General features: G+C 48.5%; 8 protein-coding genes across 8 annotated transcripts; 4 read left to right on the top strand and 4 right to left on the bottom strand.

The window, feature by feature from the left end:
• Positions 1-1,253: 1,253 nt before the first annotated feature.
• On the top strand, positions 1,254-2,528 carry BHQ10_008828 (uncharacterized protein; the record flags this gene model as incomplete). The annotated part of the gene is made up of 1 exon (XM_040881676.1): positions 1,254-2,528. The coding sequence occupies one exon, from the start codon at positions 1,254-1,256 to the stop codon at positions 2,526-2,528; it is 1,275 nt and encodes a 424-aa protein (XP_040737330.1).
• Positions 2,529-2,842: 314 nt separating this feature from the next.
• Positions 2,843-4,327, bottom strand: BHQ10_008827 (uncharacterized protein; the record flags this gene model as incomplete). Its single annotated transcript, XM_040881675.1, has 3 exons — positions 2,843-3,166; positions 3,217-3,474; positions 3,527-4,327. The coding sequence occupies 3 exons, from the start codon at positions 4,325-4,327 to the stop codon at positions 2,843-2,845; spliced, it is 1,383 nt and encodes a 460-aa protein (XP_040737329.1).
• A 1,335-nt stretch (positions 4,328-5,662) lies between these two features.
• Positions 5,663-6,650, top strand: BHQ10_008826 (uncharacterized protein; the record flags this gene model as incomplete). Its single annotated transcript, XM_040881674.1, has 2 exons — positions 5,663-5,828; positions 5,899-6,650. 2 exons carry the CDS (start codon positions 5,663-5,665, stop codon positions 6,648-6,650), a joined length of 918 nt encoding a protein of 305 aa, XP_040737328.1.
• Positions 6,651-8,318: 1,668 nt separating this feature from the next.
• BHQ10_008825 (uncharacterized protein) lies at positions 8,319-9,842 on the top strand (the record flags this gene model as incomplete). The annotated part of the gene is made up of 5 exons (XM_040881673.1): positions 8,319-8,356; positions 8,419-8,471; positions 8,545-8,713; positions 8,765-9,243; positions 9,472-9,842. 5 exons carry the CDS (start codon positions 8,319-8,321, stop codon positions 9,840-9,842), a joined length of 1,110 nt encoding a protein of 369 aa, XP_040737327.1.
• Positions 9,843-10,575: 733 nt separating this feature from the next.
• BHQ10_008824 (uncharacterized protein) lies at positions 10,576-11,505 on the bottom strand (the record flags this gene model as incomplete). Its single annotated transcript, XM_040881672.1, has 1 exon — positions 10,576-11,505. The coding sequence occupies one exon, from the start codon at positions 11,503-11,505 to the stop codon at positions 10,576-10,578; it is 930 nt and encodes a 309-aa protein (XP_040737326.1).
• Positions 11,506-12,215: 710 nt separating this feature from the next.
• On the bottom strand, positions 12,216-13,808 carry BHQ10_008823 (uncharacterized protein; the record flags this gene model as incomplete). The annotated part of the gene is made up of 1 exon (XM_040881671.1): positions 12,216-13,808. The coding sequence occupies one exon, from the start codon at positions 13,806-13,808 to the stop codon at positions 12,216-12,218; it is 1,593 nt and encodes a 530-aa protein (XP_040737325.1).
• A 662-nt stretch (positions 13,809-14,470) lies between these two features.
• Positions 14,471-15,463, top strand: BHQ10_008822 (uncharacterized protein; the record flags this gene model as incomplete). Its single annotated transcript, XM_040881670.1, has 1 exon — positions 14,471-15,463. One exon carries the CDS (start codon positions 14,471-14,473, stop codon positions 15,461-15,463), a length of 993 nt encoding a protein of 330 aa, XP_040737324.1.
• A 195-nt stretch (positions 15,464-15,658) lies between these two features.
• On the bottom strand, positions 15,659-17,449 carry BHQ10_008821 (uncharacterized protein; the record flags this gene model as incomplete). The annotated part of the gene is made up of 1 exon (XM_040881669.1): positions 15,659-17,449. The coding sequence occupies one exon, from the start codon at positions 17,447-17,449 to the stop codon at positions 15,659-15,661; it is 1,791 nt and encodes a 596-aa protein (XP_040737323.1).
• Between the last annotated feature and the right edge of the window lie 262 nt (positions 17,450-17,711).

Below are 17,711 nucleotides of genomic sequence, written 5' to 3'. Positions count from 1 at the left end.
CAAGTACAGAGAAGCATAATAGGGTCGCATGTTGTGCCGCCAAAGCACTTCATTTTTTTTAATCCGGATCAGTAAGTAATTTGAAAGGTTTTTCAAGGGAAAGGCGAGACTTACGCATTGCTGGCCACAGGTAATTCCGCCAAATGGGCAGACTGCTTGGGTGGTTGTGGTGGTAGTTGTGGTTGTTCTGGTTGTAGTTGTGGTTGCGGTCGAGGTTGTTGTTGTAGTTGAGAATGAAGTTGTTTTCTGCCTTATCGAGAAGAACTGCCTTGACCCGCGCTGGAGAAGTGTATAGTATGGCTATTAAGAAAGCTAGTACTCAGCTTGCACTACTTCGGTATACTGAGATGTCCAAGTACGAGTAGCCATGATGTCGCTTTTTGGCAGACTCGTCCAGGCTGGCTGTCTTATACTGGACTCACTGCATGTAAGAAAAGAGCTGAGAAACATCTGGGCCATTCTGGTTTGTGTTATGGGTTCGGCTGTAATTCTCGATGATAGTCTGTCCCTATGTATATCACCATCGTCACGGAGAAAGCAATTCATTATCTTTAATCTCCTAAGTTCGACTCTATTTTCATATTGAACAAAACCCTTAGTCCAAGACTACTATATCTTCACATGTAGATTGTTCACGAGCTCTAATATGAGAGTCATAAAACAAGATTCCAACACGGTCATGGTGCAGAACGCAACCACAACTATAATCAACTGGGACAGGGTAGTGCCTCGATTGTTGAATGGTCTGCTGCTGTGCATATGAATACAAGATCTTGTAACAGCACAGTTGCATGGAGTGTTACCTTGATGATATTACGGTGCACAACTAGACACTTCCCTACCCATGCATTTTCACTCGCTCACTCGATGTCGAATGAAATATAACTCTATGCCTTAAATGGTCACCGGCTCATCTGACTAGCAAGTGGTTGACTTATAGCAGCATGCAGTAAACTGCTATCTGTCGCAATACCGGTAACGACTTAGGGCTTGGTGAATTAATAATCCGACGACAGCCATTGCAGCGGTTGACATCGGCAAACATCCAAGTCGCTGGCCGGTCCGCGGCGAACCTTGCGCTAAACCCAAATAGACTTAGAGCAGATTCTTCCAACGCCGAAAATCATCTCCAAATGTTCTCCATTCTCGAAATCTTTCCCGATAGCTTCGACAACCACGCCGCATCAACATACGGTTTTTGTCGATTGATTCTAATACTTACGGCATATTTCTGCGACATAATACTAGAGGCCATGGCAGCTTCGTCGACCCGGCTGCGATGCTTATACGCATCATCCTCAGCATGGAAGAAATCTCCGTCCCAACCACTAATCTCCCTATCTCGCCACTACGCGACAACCAGCTCTACACCCTCAACTCCATCACTAAGCTCCGAGGCAACCCCTAAAAGACGCAAAACAACCACATTCAAAGACAAACTCAACGCCGGCCCTTCCTTCGCCGACTTCGTCAGCGGCAATGGAGACCCCAACAACGCTCCTCTCGACCCCCAGGACGCCTACGCCATCGAAACGGTCATGATCCCAGGCCCCGCAGGTCGTGGCAAGAAGGAACATACCCGTCTCCCCTCATGGCTCAAGACGCCCATCCCAGACTCTACAAATTACAAACGTATCAAGAAGGATTTGAGAGGGTTGAAGCTGAACACCGTTTGCGAGGAAGCGCGCTGTCCCAATATTTCGGATTGTTGGGGTGGAAGCGATAAGTCTGCGGCGACGGCGACGATTATGTTGATGGGTGATTCGTGCACTCGTGGTTGCAGATTCTGTAGCGTCAAGACTCTACGGACGCCAGGACCGCTAGACCCTCATGAACCCGAAAATACAGCCGAGGCGCTTTCGCGCTGGGGATTGGGCTACGTCGTGCTCACAAGCGTGGATCGCGACGATCTCTCCGATGGTGGCGCACACCACTTCGCTGAAACAGTCATGAAAATCAAGCAGAAAGCTCCGGGTATCCTCGTCGAATGTCTCACGGGCGATTTCGCCGGTGATCTCGACATGGTCTCCCTCGTCGCCAAATCTGGCTTGGATGTCTACGCTCACAACGTCGAGACCGTCGAAGCCCTAACGCCACATGTCCGCGACCGCCGCGCAACATTCCAGCAGTCTCTAAGAGTCCTCGAAGCTGCGAAACGCGCCAAACCGTCTCTTATCACAAAGACATCTATGATGCTCGGTTTCGGCGAAACAGAAGAGCAAATGTGGGATGCGTTGCGGCAACTGCGCGCTTCGAATGTTGACGTGGTCACTTTTGGGCAGTATATGCGGCCCACGAAGAGACATATGGCAGTGCACGAGTACGTCACGCCCGATAAATTTGAATTGTGGAGACAGCGGGCCTTGGAGATGGGGTTCTTGTATGTTGCGTCGGGTCCGTTGGTGAGGAGTAGTTATAAGGCTGGAGAGGCTTTTATTGAGAATGTGTTAAAGAAGAGGAGGGGTGTTGGGAATACACCGGGTGCTGAGGTGACGGCTGAGGTGCCGGTGGATGTGCTTGCGAAGTAGTTAATGGCATTGTATTAGGTCACATGATAGCAGGAGTTCTTTTGTACTTTTTTAGGATTACATAGCAGGTACGCTACTCATAGATTTTAGTCATTGTTTAATAGGTTATCATATTTGAATAATGAATGGGTAGTCGTAGCCCATAGTCAACTAAATAATCATCGATATAGGATCGCTAACATCGTCTCGTCTCCTCTCGTGTATATCAGGTATATTTCCAAGCTTATCCATCCGCAAACGTCCACAACAAACACAATCATGACAGAACTCTCGTATACAACCTGCTTTGATGTGTCATTTGTTCTTTCTATTTCTTACGAATAAGTCGATTCCAACTCCTTGATATCCTCATCTCCCAATCCCAACAGATACAAAATATCTGTCAAGCTCTCCCCATTCAATCGAGACGGTGCCTCGAGTTGCACTTTACTCTTTGCGCGCCATGCGACACCCAACTCTGCTTCGTGCAGCATGGGTAGGTCGTTGGCTCCGTCGCCGATGGCGATGGTCTGTGTCATGGGGATGTTGTTGTCGGCTGCGATCTTGCGGAGTAGGGTGCGCTTTTGGATAGCGTCGATGATGGGTTTGCCTTCAACGAGTTCGCCGGTTAGGGTCTGGGTTGCCTCGTCGACGGCGAGCTTTCGGTTGTTAGCTTATACTTTGATTAAACGTGAGGCAGGAAACGTACATGGTTGGCAAATGCATAATCGATGTCGAGCTCTTTGGCGAGCCAGTCGGCCAAAGGCTGGAAACCGCCGCTGAGAACGGCGATTTGGTATCCCAACGCCTTGAGTGCTTTGCATAGTTCGCGAGCTCCGGAAGAGATGGTGACGATATTTTGTAGCTTGTCGAAGACGTCGGCCGGAACACCTTTTAGTAGGCTGACACGTTCTTTCAGGGATGCAGTGAAATCAAGTTCGCCATTCATTGCTCTTTCGGTGATACCCTGTACAAGTCAGTATTTCTAAAAAGGCTCCTCCTATGAAGGAATGACATACCGAAACTTCCTTCTCCACGCCAACAAATTTGGCAATCTCATCAATGGTCTCGTTCTGAATCAATGTGCTGTCCATGTCAAAAATCGCCAAGCGCTTGTACCGCCTGAAAACACTTTCTTTCTGCAACACCACTTCCACATTCCACTCCCGCTCAAATCGCCAGATGCTCTCGTGTTTACGCAAGTCATCAAACGACAAATAATCCGGGTTGGGTAGTGGTGAAACAGTCACTTCCACAACTCGAGGCTGATCTTCCTGATCTAAGCAGCGATGTGACGTGTTGGTACGCTGATATGGAGTATGCAGGCTCTCCAGGATCTGCAAGAAGTGAGTGAGACACAGTTGCGACACATAGGGTCCGTAGAGATGATCTAAGCTCTCCGGCTCTGGTGCTGGCGGCTCTCGGGGCAGCTTCTCAATATCGACTGTTGGAGCGGAACCAATTGGAACCGATGGCGATGGGAGAATACCGCGCTCGGCATTAATGGTGTTGATATGCTGGTGAGCAGTAGCCGTTTTGTAGTAGATGGTCGCCACAAGCTTCGTAGTACCTGCTGGGAGCGGGTTTGGGGAGGTGGGAAAGATGCTATGCACAATCCCGCTCTCGGTCACCTTGTCAGGATCTGGGCTGATGGGGTTCGCATTGTAGAAGAGTGAGTTCTTGTTGTTTTCGCCTGCCGTCAAGAGAACATCGGTTATGTTTTGAGTGATTGGCGGCGTGGGCTTGTATTGTTGGTGGTCTTGGATAAAAGAACCGCCCGACATTGAGCTGTGGCGCAGTATTGGTCTTTCGGTGCGCATGGCGAGCTTAGTGGTATCGGTCATTATACACAGCTTTCAATCGCTGACCGAAAGTGGGTTATGTATAGATAGAGCAGCAGAAGCTGTTGACAGAAAATATTCAAATCAGAAAATTGCTAATGAATCCCGGGCCACCCGGTGGACTTGCATCGAGAATCTAAGCGGTGAATTTGACAGTAATGGTAGAGGAAGAGTACGGACAGAGTCAAAGAAATTAAAAAGATCAGAGGATCATCTTTCCAGCGCCGACAGCCCGCCAGTCCCGAAACGGCTAGGGCGGACCACGTGATGGTGGAGACCTGGTTTAGTTCCTGGACTTTCAGGCTGCCACGACCCAATCAGAGGGCAGGATGTGCCTTATGATCAGGATTGCCAGTTTAATCCCCGCCTGCTTGCCTGGGTAGAGACGAATCTAGCTGTAGCTATTGGTCAGAAATTTACTTGCAGCTTACTCTGGCACGCCGATTATGTACTCTGACCTTGATCGGGGAGAGGGAAGCGTCTGTCAAGATAGACGCAAGTTAACATCATGCTTCGGTTTGGTTGAGTTCTGAGGTTCATTTTTTTCAGCGCGGGGTTATTCTTTGTATGACGTCAAGATCCTATGAAAAGAACAGTCACTTCATCCCTTACATTTTACCACATTTCTGTACATAGTAGATGACTAAGTAGATCCAAGTCAGGAACAATAATAATATTTCAGCCTAAGGTCCCAGCATGCCAGGCTGATCTCAATCTAGTAGTAATCTAGTCGTGGCACATCCCACTTCCAAGTTCCAAGAAACGTTTTCTGGAGACTTGCCTTGGCTACGGAGTAGTGGGGCCGGGGTATGTTTGCATGTTTGCATGTTTGCACTGTTTGCGCTGCACATGACCCACCAGCCCTGGAGTCACGTGCAGTTAGGGCTGCAGACGTTGTACGGCTACCGTAGACACTACAGACGCAAGTATTGCGTGATTTCTGTCAGGGTCCGATTATTCCGAAAAGAGAAAAATTGAAGATGGCGTGCTCAAGGTTTCCCTTTTGGGCCGAGCTGCCTGGCCCACCAGGCAGCCTGGCAGCGAAAGAGAAGCAGCCTGGCACCGTCGGAATGATGCTGTGCTTAATAATTTCTTGTTCCCTTCGCCATGGCTAGTCATCACTAATCCCTCATTGATGTCCAAGTTCGCGTCGACGAGATTCTATGAGTAATAACTAATCGCCCTTCTCCTTGCTTCGTCATATTATCTTTCCAAGACACCCCATATAAGCCAGCCAGTCGACAGTCTTGTTCAGTCGATATCTGCTTGACTTTCATACACATCCGAGGACATTAATCAACGGGAATGCTCAATATGCCTGCCAAAACCCCCTCCCATTACCCCCTAGACCACGAGGTCAACGATACCGAGTCAGGCTATGCAAGTGCTTCGTCTAGTGAAGCCAGCCTGCCAGAGGTCATCTTTACCAAGGCCCACCTTCAGTTTCTGAATCGCCAGCTGCAATTCCTTGAGCCTCAAGGTATGTTTTCTTTTTCTTCTCAAGCCAAAGCGGGGTATCATTGTGATGAGATGGCTAAAGTGCAGTTTAGACGTCTTGAGATGGTGCATTACCACCCTTCCTAACCTTTATCAGACCACCGCCTTTGGTCTTACTGGTCTTGCTATCACCGACATGCTCTCGAAGCTCAATGTTCCCCGTCCACAAGTAGTCGACCTCATCTTCTTGGATACTCTTCATCACTTCAAAGAGACTTTGTCGCTTGTGGACCGCGTCCGCCAACGATACCCCAACCTCAACGTCCATGTCTACAAGCCATTGGGCGCCGAGACAGAAGAAGACTTCGCCAAAAAATACGGCGAACGCCTCTGGGAAACCAACGATGAACGATATGACTGGCTCSCCAARGKTGAGCCTGCTCAACGTGCCTACCGTGAACTCAAGGTCGATGCAGTCCTGACCGGTCGCCGACGAAGCCAAGGCGGCAAGCGTGGTGATCTCGACGTCCTTGAGATCGACGAGGCCGGTCTTATCAAAGTCAATCCCCTCGCCAACTGGTCCTTCGAACAGGTCCGCCAATATGTCAAGGACAACGGTGTCCCATATAACGAACTTCTCGACCGAGGCTACAAGAGCATTGGTGACTACCACTCGACCAAGCCCGTCAAGGAGAACGAAGACGAGCGCTCCGGTCGCTGGCAGGGTCAAGCCAAGACCGAGTGCGGTATTCACAACCCTCGATCCAAATACGCCCAATACCTTTTAGAGATGGAGCGCAAGCGACAAGAAGAGGCATTGGCCCAAGCATTGGAGAATGTTCAAGTCACAACCGGTGACGCTTGAGTCACTTCGGCCTCGCTTATAATATAATCACGACATGACTTTAAAAAAAATTCGGCGTTCAAGCATACGATGCGGCGTTAATTGTTTATTCTGAGCGATACCTGGCATGATCTTATTCATAGATCTTTTTTTATTCCATGTACATAGTTGATCGACTGCAATAATGAATGTCAAAACAAAGTTCTTGATAAAGTTGTCGCCCAAGGTTCCGATTAGTAATTCCGCCCCATGGTGTCAGGTGATGGGCGATCCTCAGCTCTAGCCCTAGCCCAAATTACAATCGTTGTACAGCATTAAATTGCTTCATTGCCAATCCACAAATTGCATAAATATGAGTCTTATATATCGAAATCTGTGTCAAATAGAACGTCGTTTTGTGCTATTCTCCAGCACTCGCCATCCTCTGCACACAATCTTCGATACTTTGGTGGACCTCCAATCTCCAATCATACCTATAAAGCTTGGAACACCTCTCCGCCGTATCCCTGTTAATATCTTCCGTGTTATGAATTTCTGTTATCTTCCATTTATCTATCCAACTGGCTTTGTTGACGACTACTAGTAGTATGCCACTAGGAAACCTCTCGACGAATTGCGTGGTATGTCTCGAATGCTCGAGATATGGTTTTTTTTTGCTTTCTAGAGTAGCAGCAGTGCCGTTCAACAGCTTCTGCTTCACCTTCTCCATTACGGTCACCAAAAACAGCAGCATCTTCAGCTCCAATCCCATGCAGGATACATGGACAGGCCCTTTTGACATTTGCTGTTTCGTCTTTGTTGGTTCAAAGATCAGTCAAAGAATTATTATCCAAGCAACAATACTCTGTGTATTACCAACTTAATTTTTTGTAACGTGATTCGATGTTGTGAGACCTCAACATCACTTTTGTGGAATCCCGTCATATGTGCTACGGCCGTATAGATCCAGATCTTGGTCGTGCCGAAAGAGACTTACTATTACTCTGCATAGCTGACAGAGCTATATATTGTACAGTATCTAGGTGTATTATCTACCGACAAATTGATAGCTGAGACACTCAAGTCTCTATCCTCTAATATTAATATCCAAAGAACGAGAGCTGGGCATAAACTCTAAATTGACTACATAGCCCTAAAACACCTAATTAGGAATCGAAAATAATTTTACCGTGAAATCCGTCATAACTCTTTGCAAACAGTACCTATCTAAGTTCATAGTCCGTAATAATAGTGGACATTAATGCGAGCTACTAGCGATTACATGCGTATGTGTACAATTCCTTGATTTACTCAGATGCATGACTTTCCACGCCCTAGATTAATGTCGGTAACTTCATGCTGAATAGTCTAATTTTAATCTTTGGTCAGTTGATTCACTTAAATACTAGATAACATTCAGAGTACCGAAAATCTGTCGGTCATTATTTGACATGTTACATCGCATGTTGAAACTAGCCAACCACACAAGTAACTGCGCGTAGACTAGATGATCATCACATGTACTATAGTTCAGATTCCTTGTCTATAGAGATACATATACGAACGTATGAAAGCGGGCAGTGTGATAACAGTGTATCGTCTTGTTTTAAGTACTTAATATAACCTCCTCCTTGCACGAATTTTCCAACTACCAAGAATTAAGAAAGTTACGCAGGCAGACTCTTCAAGCATAAATTACTTGGTTACACCATGTCTGCTCATCGTAAAACATCAGTACTGATCACAGGGTAAGTGCGACGATATAATATAATATTTGGGGCAGTTCTCGGCTTCTTACTCCGCTTTTTAGTTGCTCGCCTGGTGGTATCGGTCATGCTCTTGCCATGGAATTTCACAGAAGAGGTACCAACGCACCTCGTTCATACGTATCTTTGAAGGCAAAAGGACATCTAATAATTGCTATTGTACTATTCAGGTTGTCATGTTATAGCCACAGCTCGCAATTTGGAATTAATTAAAGATCTCGACTTGATGGGCCTTAGTATTCTGGCCTTGGATGTTACGAGCAAGCAGAGTATCGATGAATGTAAAAGTCGCGTTGAGCAGCTTACGGAAGGACGTCTTGATATCTTGATTAATAATGCGTGAGTCTAATCCCATGAAAGTATCCTCAACAAGCTGATGTAATGTCCCAGGGGACGCCCCTGTGTAATCCCAGCATTAGACTTCGACCTCGCCGACGCAAAAAGAACATACGACACCAACATCTTCGGACCCATGCTCCTAATCCAATCTTTCATCAGCCTCCTCATTCCCGCTCGGGGTCTCATCATCAATAATTCCTCTGCCTCCACAGAACTGCCTTCTCTCTTCAGTAGCGTCTATTCCTCATCCAAAGCCGCTTTGAACGCGTATTCAACCGTTCTGCGTATGGAATTGAGACCGTTCAATGTTAGGGTCATGGTTTCCATGACGGGCACCGTCAAGTCAAACATGCCTAGTAAAGTGGAGCAGTCATTACCTCCTACATCGCTCTACTCGGCTGTCAATGATATGTATCAGAGTAGGGTTACATGGTCGCAGAGAGCTGGGACTATGTCAGCAGAGGATTTCGCGAAGGGCCTTGTTACTGAAGCTCTTAAAGGGGAGGGCTGGCTTGGAGGTTGGATCGGTGGTACGCCTGATTGGTATTGGAGGGGAGGAATGACGGGATTTATATGGTGGTTGACTCTATTTCCGAGATGGGTTTCGGAGGGGTTTGTGGCTAGTTATTTTGGGATGGGACAGATGAGTGCGCGGATTCGTGAGGCGCGAGAGAAGAAAGACTGAAGGCTTTTAATAGGGGCATTAATAGATCTTTTATTATCTTCACTTATGACATCTACTTCATGCTGTGACTTAGGCTCCTCCCTTAAAGTCGAATTACGACCAGAATTGATCAAGAACACGATTCCTGTTGATATTTCTGAAAGCTCACTGTCAATTTCCGGAGTAAAACGCAAAGTACAATTTGCTACCACTTCCACTACCATCTGCGTGGCGGCAGTGCAAAGAGCACCTACGAGCCGAATCGATGACCTTTGCTATACTCTGGATATTGCTGTACAGGAAGATGCCATTCGGTTCGTTCTCGACCACTCAGATGATGAACAGTACCACATGCGACTCCTACGCAAGGTCGATCAGGACATCAACTTATGCTTTCTACAAGACATCATTTTCGGCTCAACCTCTTTGGCCAAACCTGCCCACGGCTCAGATGAATTAAGCTGACGTGATAAATTATATTTAGCCGCGGTTTTCGCATGCGGTATCTTACAGCTTTATGGAAGCTGGCTGAAGCGACAATGGGGAGGGAACAAAGGATGTCCTGTTCGCGCAAGACTCACATCACAGATTCACCAACTTCGAACACCCATACCTAATTTGACGAATATCGGACTCCAGTAATTACGGCAGCACTGTCCCATCAACAAGTACCAAAATTCATAATGAAATTTAAATTCCTCTGGCTACCGCCTTGATTGAGTTGTCTTTGGGCAAGACAATATCGGCGCTATATCGATTCGAAGACTATGGGCCTAATGAGCGAGAAATGCACTTCAACACTGCTACTTGGGTTTTCAGATTTGTGTACGGTGAAAGTGGAATGAACTATGGCGATGTAGTTAAGCAATGTCTTTATTGGCCTCGAGGTACAGATGAGAGTTTCGAGGATCCACGATTTGTTGAGTCGATCTTTGATACAGTTGTCTCGCCGCTACTCAAAGACTTCGATTATTTTGAGGGAGTGCCTCAAATGCATTAAGGGGAAAAGGTCATTTCTCTAAGAGCTCATTTCAGAATTTACTCCTCGAACATCCTCTATCTGACATTAGGACTAATTCCAGTCTTCTCATTGATTGTAAAGTGCCTATTGCTTCTACACTGTTCTCTAAAGTAGCGTTTAGTTCTAAACGGCAGGTGTACAATCGTTCTCACCTAGTGCCTACTCTACAATACAAACCTACAATTTTACCTTCCATTTCCAATGCCAGTCCAAAAGTGCCCACCGTGACAGTGCCAGAGCAATAAATCCAACTAACAGTACAGCCGAATAGAACCCAATAAGAACCTGCGGTGAGGTCGACTGAAGCAGATCACCTCCCACCGGAACAGTCAAAAGCACCCCGAACGCAGCCACAAAGTAGATTGTGCCATAGTATCTCCCGTAATCTTCAGTACGACAGAGCTGTCCTGCACAGACTGGTGCCAGCGATAGCCATCCACCGGAGCTAAAGCCAAAGATAGCCACAACGGCATAGATAGTAGCATCATTATGCGATCCCCACGGCAGCCACACAGCCGCCATGACAATCAAGGTCATCACAACCAAACACAGCAGAACGTTAAATCTACCAAATTGATCGGCCGCAAATCCGGGTAGAACTCTTCCCATGAAACTCATGCTGTTCAGAACAGTGAGTGAATAGAATTGTACGGTAGTCGACATGCCGGCAAAACGAACGTATGTCGGTAGCAGAGCGGCACATCCGAATATGATGAACTCAAATGAAAACACGGCCACAGTCAAAAAGCATAGGCGCAATGATCGGAAAGCGCGAAAGTCGATAGTGGCTTTACTGGAGCGGCCGGGGAGTCGTCCGCGCACCATAATGACTCCTAAAATATAGCAACCTAGTGCAACAAAAGCGATGGTCCGAATAGCAAATTTCCAGCCCTTTCGCGCAAATAGCGCCTGCAGTATCAGTGGTATGACGGCACCGCCTGCAGAAGAACCTGCCATACAGAGGCCTGAGGCTAACGCGCGTCGACGTTGGAACCAGTGACTCAGAACAGCAATAGACACCGTTGTAATCACGGCAGAGGAAAGTCCCCCGAGGATTGACAGGCACAGAATGAAGTGCCAGTATTCGGTACATTCTGCAAGCAGCATATACGATGTAAAGCTCGCTGCTGAACCGCAAATCAGCAGAACTCTTGGCCCATACCGGTCGAATAATGGACCAACTTGGACTCCAAGAAATAGTGTCAGAAACACCAAAATGGCCGAGATCCATCCGACGTCACGGATGCTATATTCGGCGAGCTGATTTATGCTAATGTAATCCTGGACAGAGCCAACTTTCATGACAGAGTTAGCGGATGTGAATACCTTCATATTCGTTCAAGTCCTTACCGGCGGTCTGGAATCCGAAGGATGGAAACATCAATAAACAGGATCCAAATAGACATGTCCATCCCTCCAGCCCGCCTTCAGGGAAGGCCAGGCTGACTCCATCGGCTGAATCATCCGGAGAGGTGGACTCAAAATTTGTCAACTCAGTAGATTCTCGTCGGACAGCTCGATGCATATCGTGATTTTTCTCATTTGACGGGATGCATGAGATTATCAGGTGGTTGGAATTTATACTGGTATTCTGCACATTTTATACAATGCTAGTCTGAACTTGTCATCCGAAGGGCGCGACCGCATCCCCACCAACATTCTAATCGCGGGCCTATAGCCCTAAATCAAGTCTGATGATGATAGTACACATCTCCACAAAATAAGCAAAATAAGAAATTTTGGCTAGGGTATTAGGCTTAAACAAAAATTTCCATCTCGGAGTTGACACTTCCAAGGTTTAGTTCGATATATCTATTTTAACCAGATTGCCCACGCCGGTCCCGCACAACGTGGAAACAAGCAACCCCGTCGTTTGCCAACTGTGCGATAAGCCCATACTCCCAGTCAAGGTAGGCCTGCATATCCTTGCGGGCGTTGCTGGTCCCCTCGTACGGCCGCTTATACACATCAATGGGCGGCGAGAGCCAGCGCGACTCGGTCTCGAGTGCATGCCCGGCTGCCACCCAAGCTGCTGTGCCTCCAGCCAGGTAGAAGACGTCTCGCGAGGTCGAGTTGCGCGCGAACTCAATATTCGCGGCGGCGATGTCGCCGTCTGGCGAAGTTATCACGATAGGCCCATCACCGGCGATAGAACTCAAATCACGGACAAGTTCAGGCCCGGAGGCGAACCATGCGCCGGGAATATGGCCTTTGCGATAGGACGGACTACGGGCAAGATCAACAATAGTCGCGCCTGTAAGGTCTTGAAGTTCGTCGACCGTAATAGCACCAGATTTGGAAGACTGCCACAAAGGAGTTTTGGGTACTGGGAGATTAACGGGCACCAGGGATTGCGTTTCCAAGACATATACCTCCCATCCTAGTTGTAGGAGCCAGCTGGCGGTCATGTGCGCTCGCACGCCGTCGTTGTCATATAAAACAATACGTGCGCCTCGAATACCGACCCATTCATCAGTGGCTTGTACCAGTTGTCCACCAGGAGCATTGGAGAAGCCCAACGGATGACTTAGGGCATACTCCTCTGGATCTCGTACGTCTAGCAGATATAGCGTGCGGTCTTGCGACTCCGTGGCCAATTGGCTGAGCTTACCACTATCTATAGTAGAGACGCCGACGTAATCGGCCCAGGATTTAGCGTGCTGTCGAGCCTTTTGCAATGCCTCCGCTGAGGGCTCTGAAATCCGCTCCGTCTTTTTTGTATCCAATTCTAGCCCGTCCAATGTCCAGCCGATAGTGCCGTTTCGAAGCGCAACTACTTTGTTGGGGATCCCAGAATTGATCAATGATTGTGTCCCGATAATACTCCGAGTTCGACCGGCGCAATTAACAATGACAGTGGTTTTCGAAGAGGCTGTGGCTTCGAATATGCGGTACACTAGTTCTCCTCCAGGACAGCTTCGGCCGCCGGGAATGCTCATTGTATTGTACTCTTCGAAACGTCTAGCATCCAGGAGAACCACGTTACGTTCACTTTCCAAAAGATCCTTAACATCCCGTGCAGATAGAGATGGAGTGTGGTTGATAGATTCGACAAGCTCGCCGAATGCCTTGGATGGCACGTTTACATCGCGGTAGACCTCACCAACACGGGCGTATCTAGAAAGTCCGCCTTCGAGGATGGCGACATCCTGATATCCTAGGGCTAATATCCGGGAGGCGGCTCGCTCAGTATAACCCTCGCCATTGTCGTAGACAACAATCGGAGCGGACAGTCGAGGAGCAAGCGGTGGCAACTTCTTCTCGATTTCAGATACCGGCACACTCAAGGCAAAAAGAGGATGTGACTCGGCAAAGGGGCCTTCTTCGCGGACATCAAGGAGAGCAATTTCGAGGCGATTTGCCCAGTGGCGGCGCAGCTCGGCTGCAGTGACATGTTTTAATGTGGTCATTTTGTTGCTGAAGTAAAATTGCTACATGGACAACGGAACTGCGCGACACTGGCGCAGATATTCACATACATTCATGGTCTTACAAGAAGAGAACTATAGTCTCATCAGTTTAAGTTATTGTTCAACTGGTACCTACCCAGGCACTATAGCCTCTCGGAGGGTTTTGTACTGCGCGGTGGGGAAACCCGACCCGCCAGCTGGACATGCAAAAATGAACCTTGGAACACACTCAGTCTGGTTATATCAAGCCTCACTTGGCTCGCTAAGACAGAAAGTAGAACAGAATTTTTCTACTCCTTGGTGTAACGCATTTATCTCTTCGCAATGGAATGTGGGAATGCAGCAATTGCTGCCTTCTTAATTAGAGATGCTGCTTGACCCCGCTCAGTAAGCGCCAGATGTCGCCATCGCCGCGCGTAATGACCAATGTCGCGGTTTGCCCCGAGTGAAATCACACCTTGCTGCTCCAGACGACCCTCTCATTCCCACAGCCGTAGTACATATAAAGCTATGAATCCAACACGACAAGAGCGGAAGTCCTGCGAGGCCTGCCGTAAGCTGAGCTGTACAATTTCTTGCAGTTCCACCACAGCTAATGAACCATAGGCACGCGGAAGCTCCGATGCTCAGGCGAAAAGAGCGGCTGCTCTCGCTGCCGCAGCATGTCTCTACCCTGTAGATTCCAGGACCAAGGAGCCCCTGGCAGGCCGAGAAAACGCCCAAGACAGGATCAAAGCGACCGGCATTCGCCAAGCAGCGAGAAGCACACAAGCGCCTCATATTTCTCGAGCAGCATCCCTCAAACAGCTTCCTTAAACTCGCAAGATGCAGCCAATATCCTCATTGGCGGCGGCCAATTCGAGGCATTGTCATGCGAGCTAGCCGGAAATTGCGGATTCGATGCCTTGGACTGGGAGATTCTAGGTAACGGCAACCTTGGTTCTTTTCCCGTCGAATTGTGCCAGGCATCGCGTCCGAACGACACTTTTCCAATGCCCTCGGATGCATATATCTCTCCGACGTCGTTCTCAGGGGCGTGTAAGTGCGACGAAGAGGTATCCGACATAGTCCGGAATCTGAACCGTGCTGAAATGTCCCACGATATCATCCAGATGCTTCGCACTGGAGTGTCCCTCGTAGAGCGCTTACTGACATGTCCGATATGCTATGATGTGTCGAAACCGCCACGAGTGACGGTGCAAAATGTGCTCCTCATCGGCCAACTTATGCTTGAAATTACATCCGGCTACCAAAAGTACCTACGCTGGCTGAAAGAATATTGCACCGACCTCGATGCTGGGAACAAGAGCGAAGCTATCTACCTCAGCTCTGGGCTGGGAATTGCGTCAGAATTTAATCTACAAATCACCGGCGAGAAGCTGCGGAGTCTTGTTGTAGAGGGCCTCCAGGTCGATGCCGAACGGCTACTGGTGCTGGGAAAACAGTTCGCGCAGCGGCAGCGCAATCGCCACATGGTAGGGCATGAAGCTTGCCCGGGCCCTGAAGGACGCTGTCGGAAAAAGGAGTATGGTATTGATCACGACCCCTTGGATCTTTGTCCACAAAACCCCGCGGCGCGGAAATTGGTGCCGTGTTTCCGGATCGTCGATGAGGTTCGAGGCATGATCAAGGATGTTGCAGATGCTGTCGCATGATACCTATGTTTCATAATCTTTGTAGCTTTGTTGAGGACTTGATAATAGTATTTCTGTGGCTACCGGTAGAGCCGAGCTACATTCTATCTCTACGTCTCACGCATACTTTCCGTTTCTTCACTGCGGAATGCATTACTCTGGAGAGGAGATATATTCAGGTGGCTTTGATTTGTTGACAAAGGTAAACTTTACATTTTAGCTGTTACATCCCAACTTCCCGCCGCAGCAACCATTTACTTCGATTTTTGCAGCACACGAAGGTAACGCGCCATTTCTACAAAAGCATGACGACGTAATTTCCACATCAGCCTCCACTAGAGCGAGAGAAAGCTGCTTTTTGATAATATTTGCCTCGGCATGGCGACCCAAGATTGTGAGGCACTCGTGGTACCCATGCAAAGCCCAGACATTGTTCGGATGCTGATGCGCACGTTTGGGTGTCGGTGAAAGTCCCAAATCCTCGGCATATGCTATTGCAGCCTGTTCAACCCAGCCTTGCTCTAACGAGAGAGCAGCATATGCATGTCGTGCTGGAAGCATCCAACCCCATGGCTCGGCGAATGGCAACTCGTCCTCCAGGCAAATGGCTTCGCGCAGTCTGCTGAAAGCAGTCTCATAGTCCCCACGTCTGTACTCGATTTCGCCATCCAGCATTGCAGATGCCACCTTCAAAATATCCGTGATTTTGTTAGGAAAATCTAGACGTGTGGGCGGAACCAGTTTCGACGCAGCCTTAAAGAGCTCTCGCTCCTTATCAGCCTTCTCTAACTGCGCCGTAGCTGCATAGGCGATGCCTTTCCCATAGTGTCTCATAACATTAGTCACGCAATACAGCTCCTTATCCTCCATTTGGTCCAGGCCTTTCAGTTCTTCCCACATCCCAAACCGAATAAGTACATGTACCCTAACCGCCTTGAAAAACTCCATCCAGTCTGCCAGCACAGGCCTTTCTACGCGCAAAATTTCTTCTGTGATAGTCGCCTCCATGCGGTCTGTGGCTGCAAGGGCGGCCTTTGATTTTCCGCCTAGCATAGCCGCGTAAATGAGTGAGTGATAATCGTGTAAACGGTAATAGCTATAGAATGTCAAGCCACCGTTGTGTTGGAAGAATTTGTCGTCGGCAATGGTCGCCTTGTAATTGTATTCCACCGCACGCCGGTAGTCGCCCACAAGAACATCGATGTGCGCCGGCATGTGAAAGGTGTGCCCGGTATCCCGAAACATCTCGCGGATCATCTCTGCTGCAGGCAGCGCAGCCTCGGGCGTCGCTGACATTTCCATCAAATGAATGTACATGTGAGCGGGACCTGGATGCTGCTCGACGCCTGGCATTTTCAGTGCCTTTTCAAGCAGCGCCTTTACTTCAAATACATGCGAAGACGCGATAGGAAGGCCCGTTGAGGCATCATATAACTTGCGCGGAGTAACGTTCATCAATGCGTCAGCAAAAAGCGTGATGATATTGAAATCCTCCCGACCGAAACTCCTATATACCTCTCGCATGGCCTCGCCATACGCCCTGTTGCATGCGACCAAGTCTTTGTTCGGATCATCGTCAGGAAACCGTTTCGCCAGTGCCGCTATGAGTGCCTGCTCCCAATCTTCCGTCGTCGACAGCGATGACGATTTGCTGTTCTGCTTTGCACGCTTCAGCGCTTCTTGCGAGAATGTATAGCACTGCCTGATCGCATTCACTCGATCGTTTTCATCGAACAGTGCCCATGTCTTGTTGTAGTTGCATCCGGAGCAGAACGAAACTCCCCAGTACGCCATGGCGCAATTTTCGTCGTGTGCGATTACCTGCTTGTAGCAGGCGATGGCCTCATCGTGGTTGAACGCATATGTCCAGACCAGCGCGCGGTCGAACCATATCTGCGCTTCGACGGAGGTGGTGCTGACTTTGCAATGGAATGTGCCTAGGTCAAAGTAGGGCTCGCTCGACAATCTGGCTGATGGTCGTTGGCCACCTGCACAGGCGGCGCTCATTGTCAGCTATACCAGCCGACTCGAGTCGAGTGTCAGGGTTTTTTACTTTGATTCTCTTGCCATCAACAAAAAGAAAATAACCTCGCAGCTTAAAACTTTACTAATATGGACTTGGCTTGCTAGACCCCACCAATTGTTTCGTGCGGGGGAGTGGATGTATCCATGCATGCTGTATGGACCCGGAGGGTTTTCTCGGATGTTTTCTTTTCACTCTCTGATATCTTCTCGACCGTGGCCGCGGAGGGTTTCCGGGCTCTACCAT

This window comes from Talaromyces amestolkiae (assembly GCF_001896365.1).
Source record: "Talaromyces amestolkiae strain CIB chromosome Unknown scaffold21.1, whole genome shotgun sequence".
Taxonomy (NCBI): Eukaryota; Fungi; Ascomycota; class Eurotiomycetes; order Eurotiales; family Trichocomaceae; genus Talaromyces; species Talaromyces amestolkiae.
The sequence above is the reverse complement of the archived record's forward strand: the minus strand, read 5'-3'. Positions and strand labels throughout refer to the sequence as shown.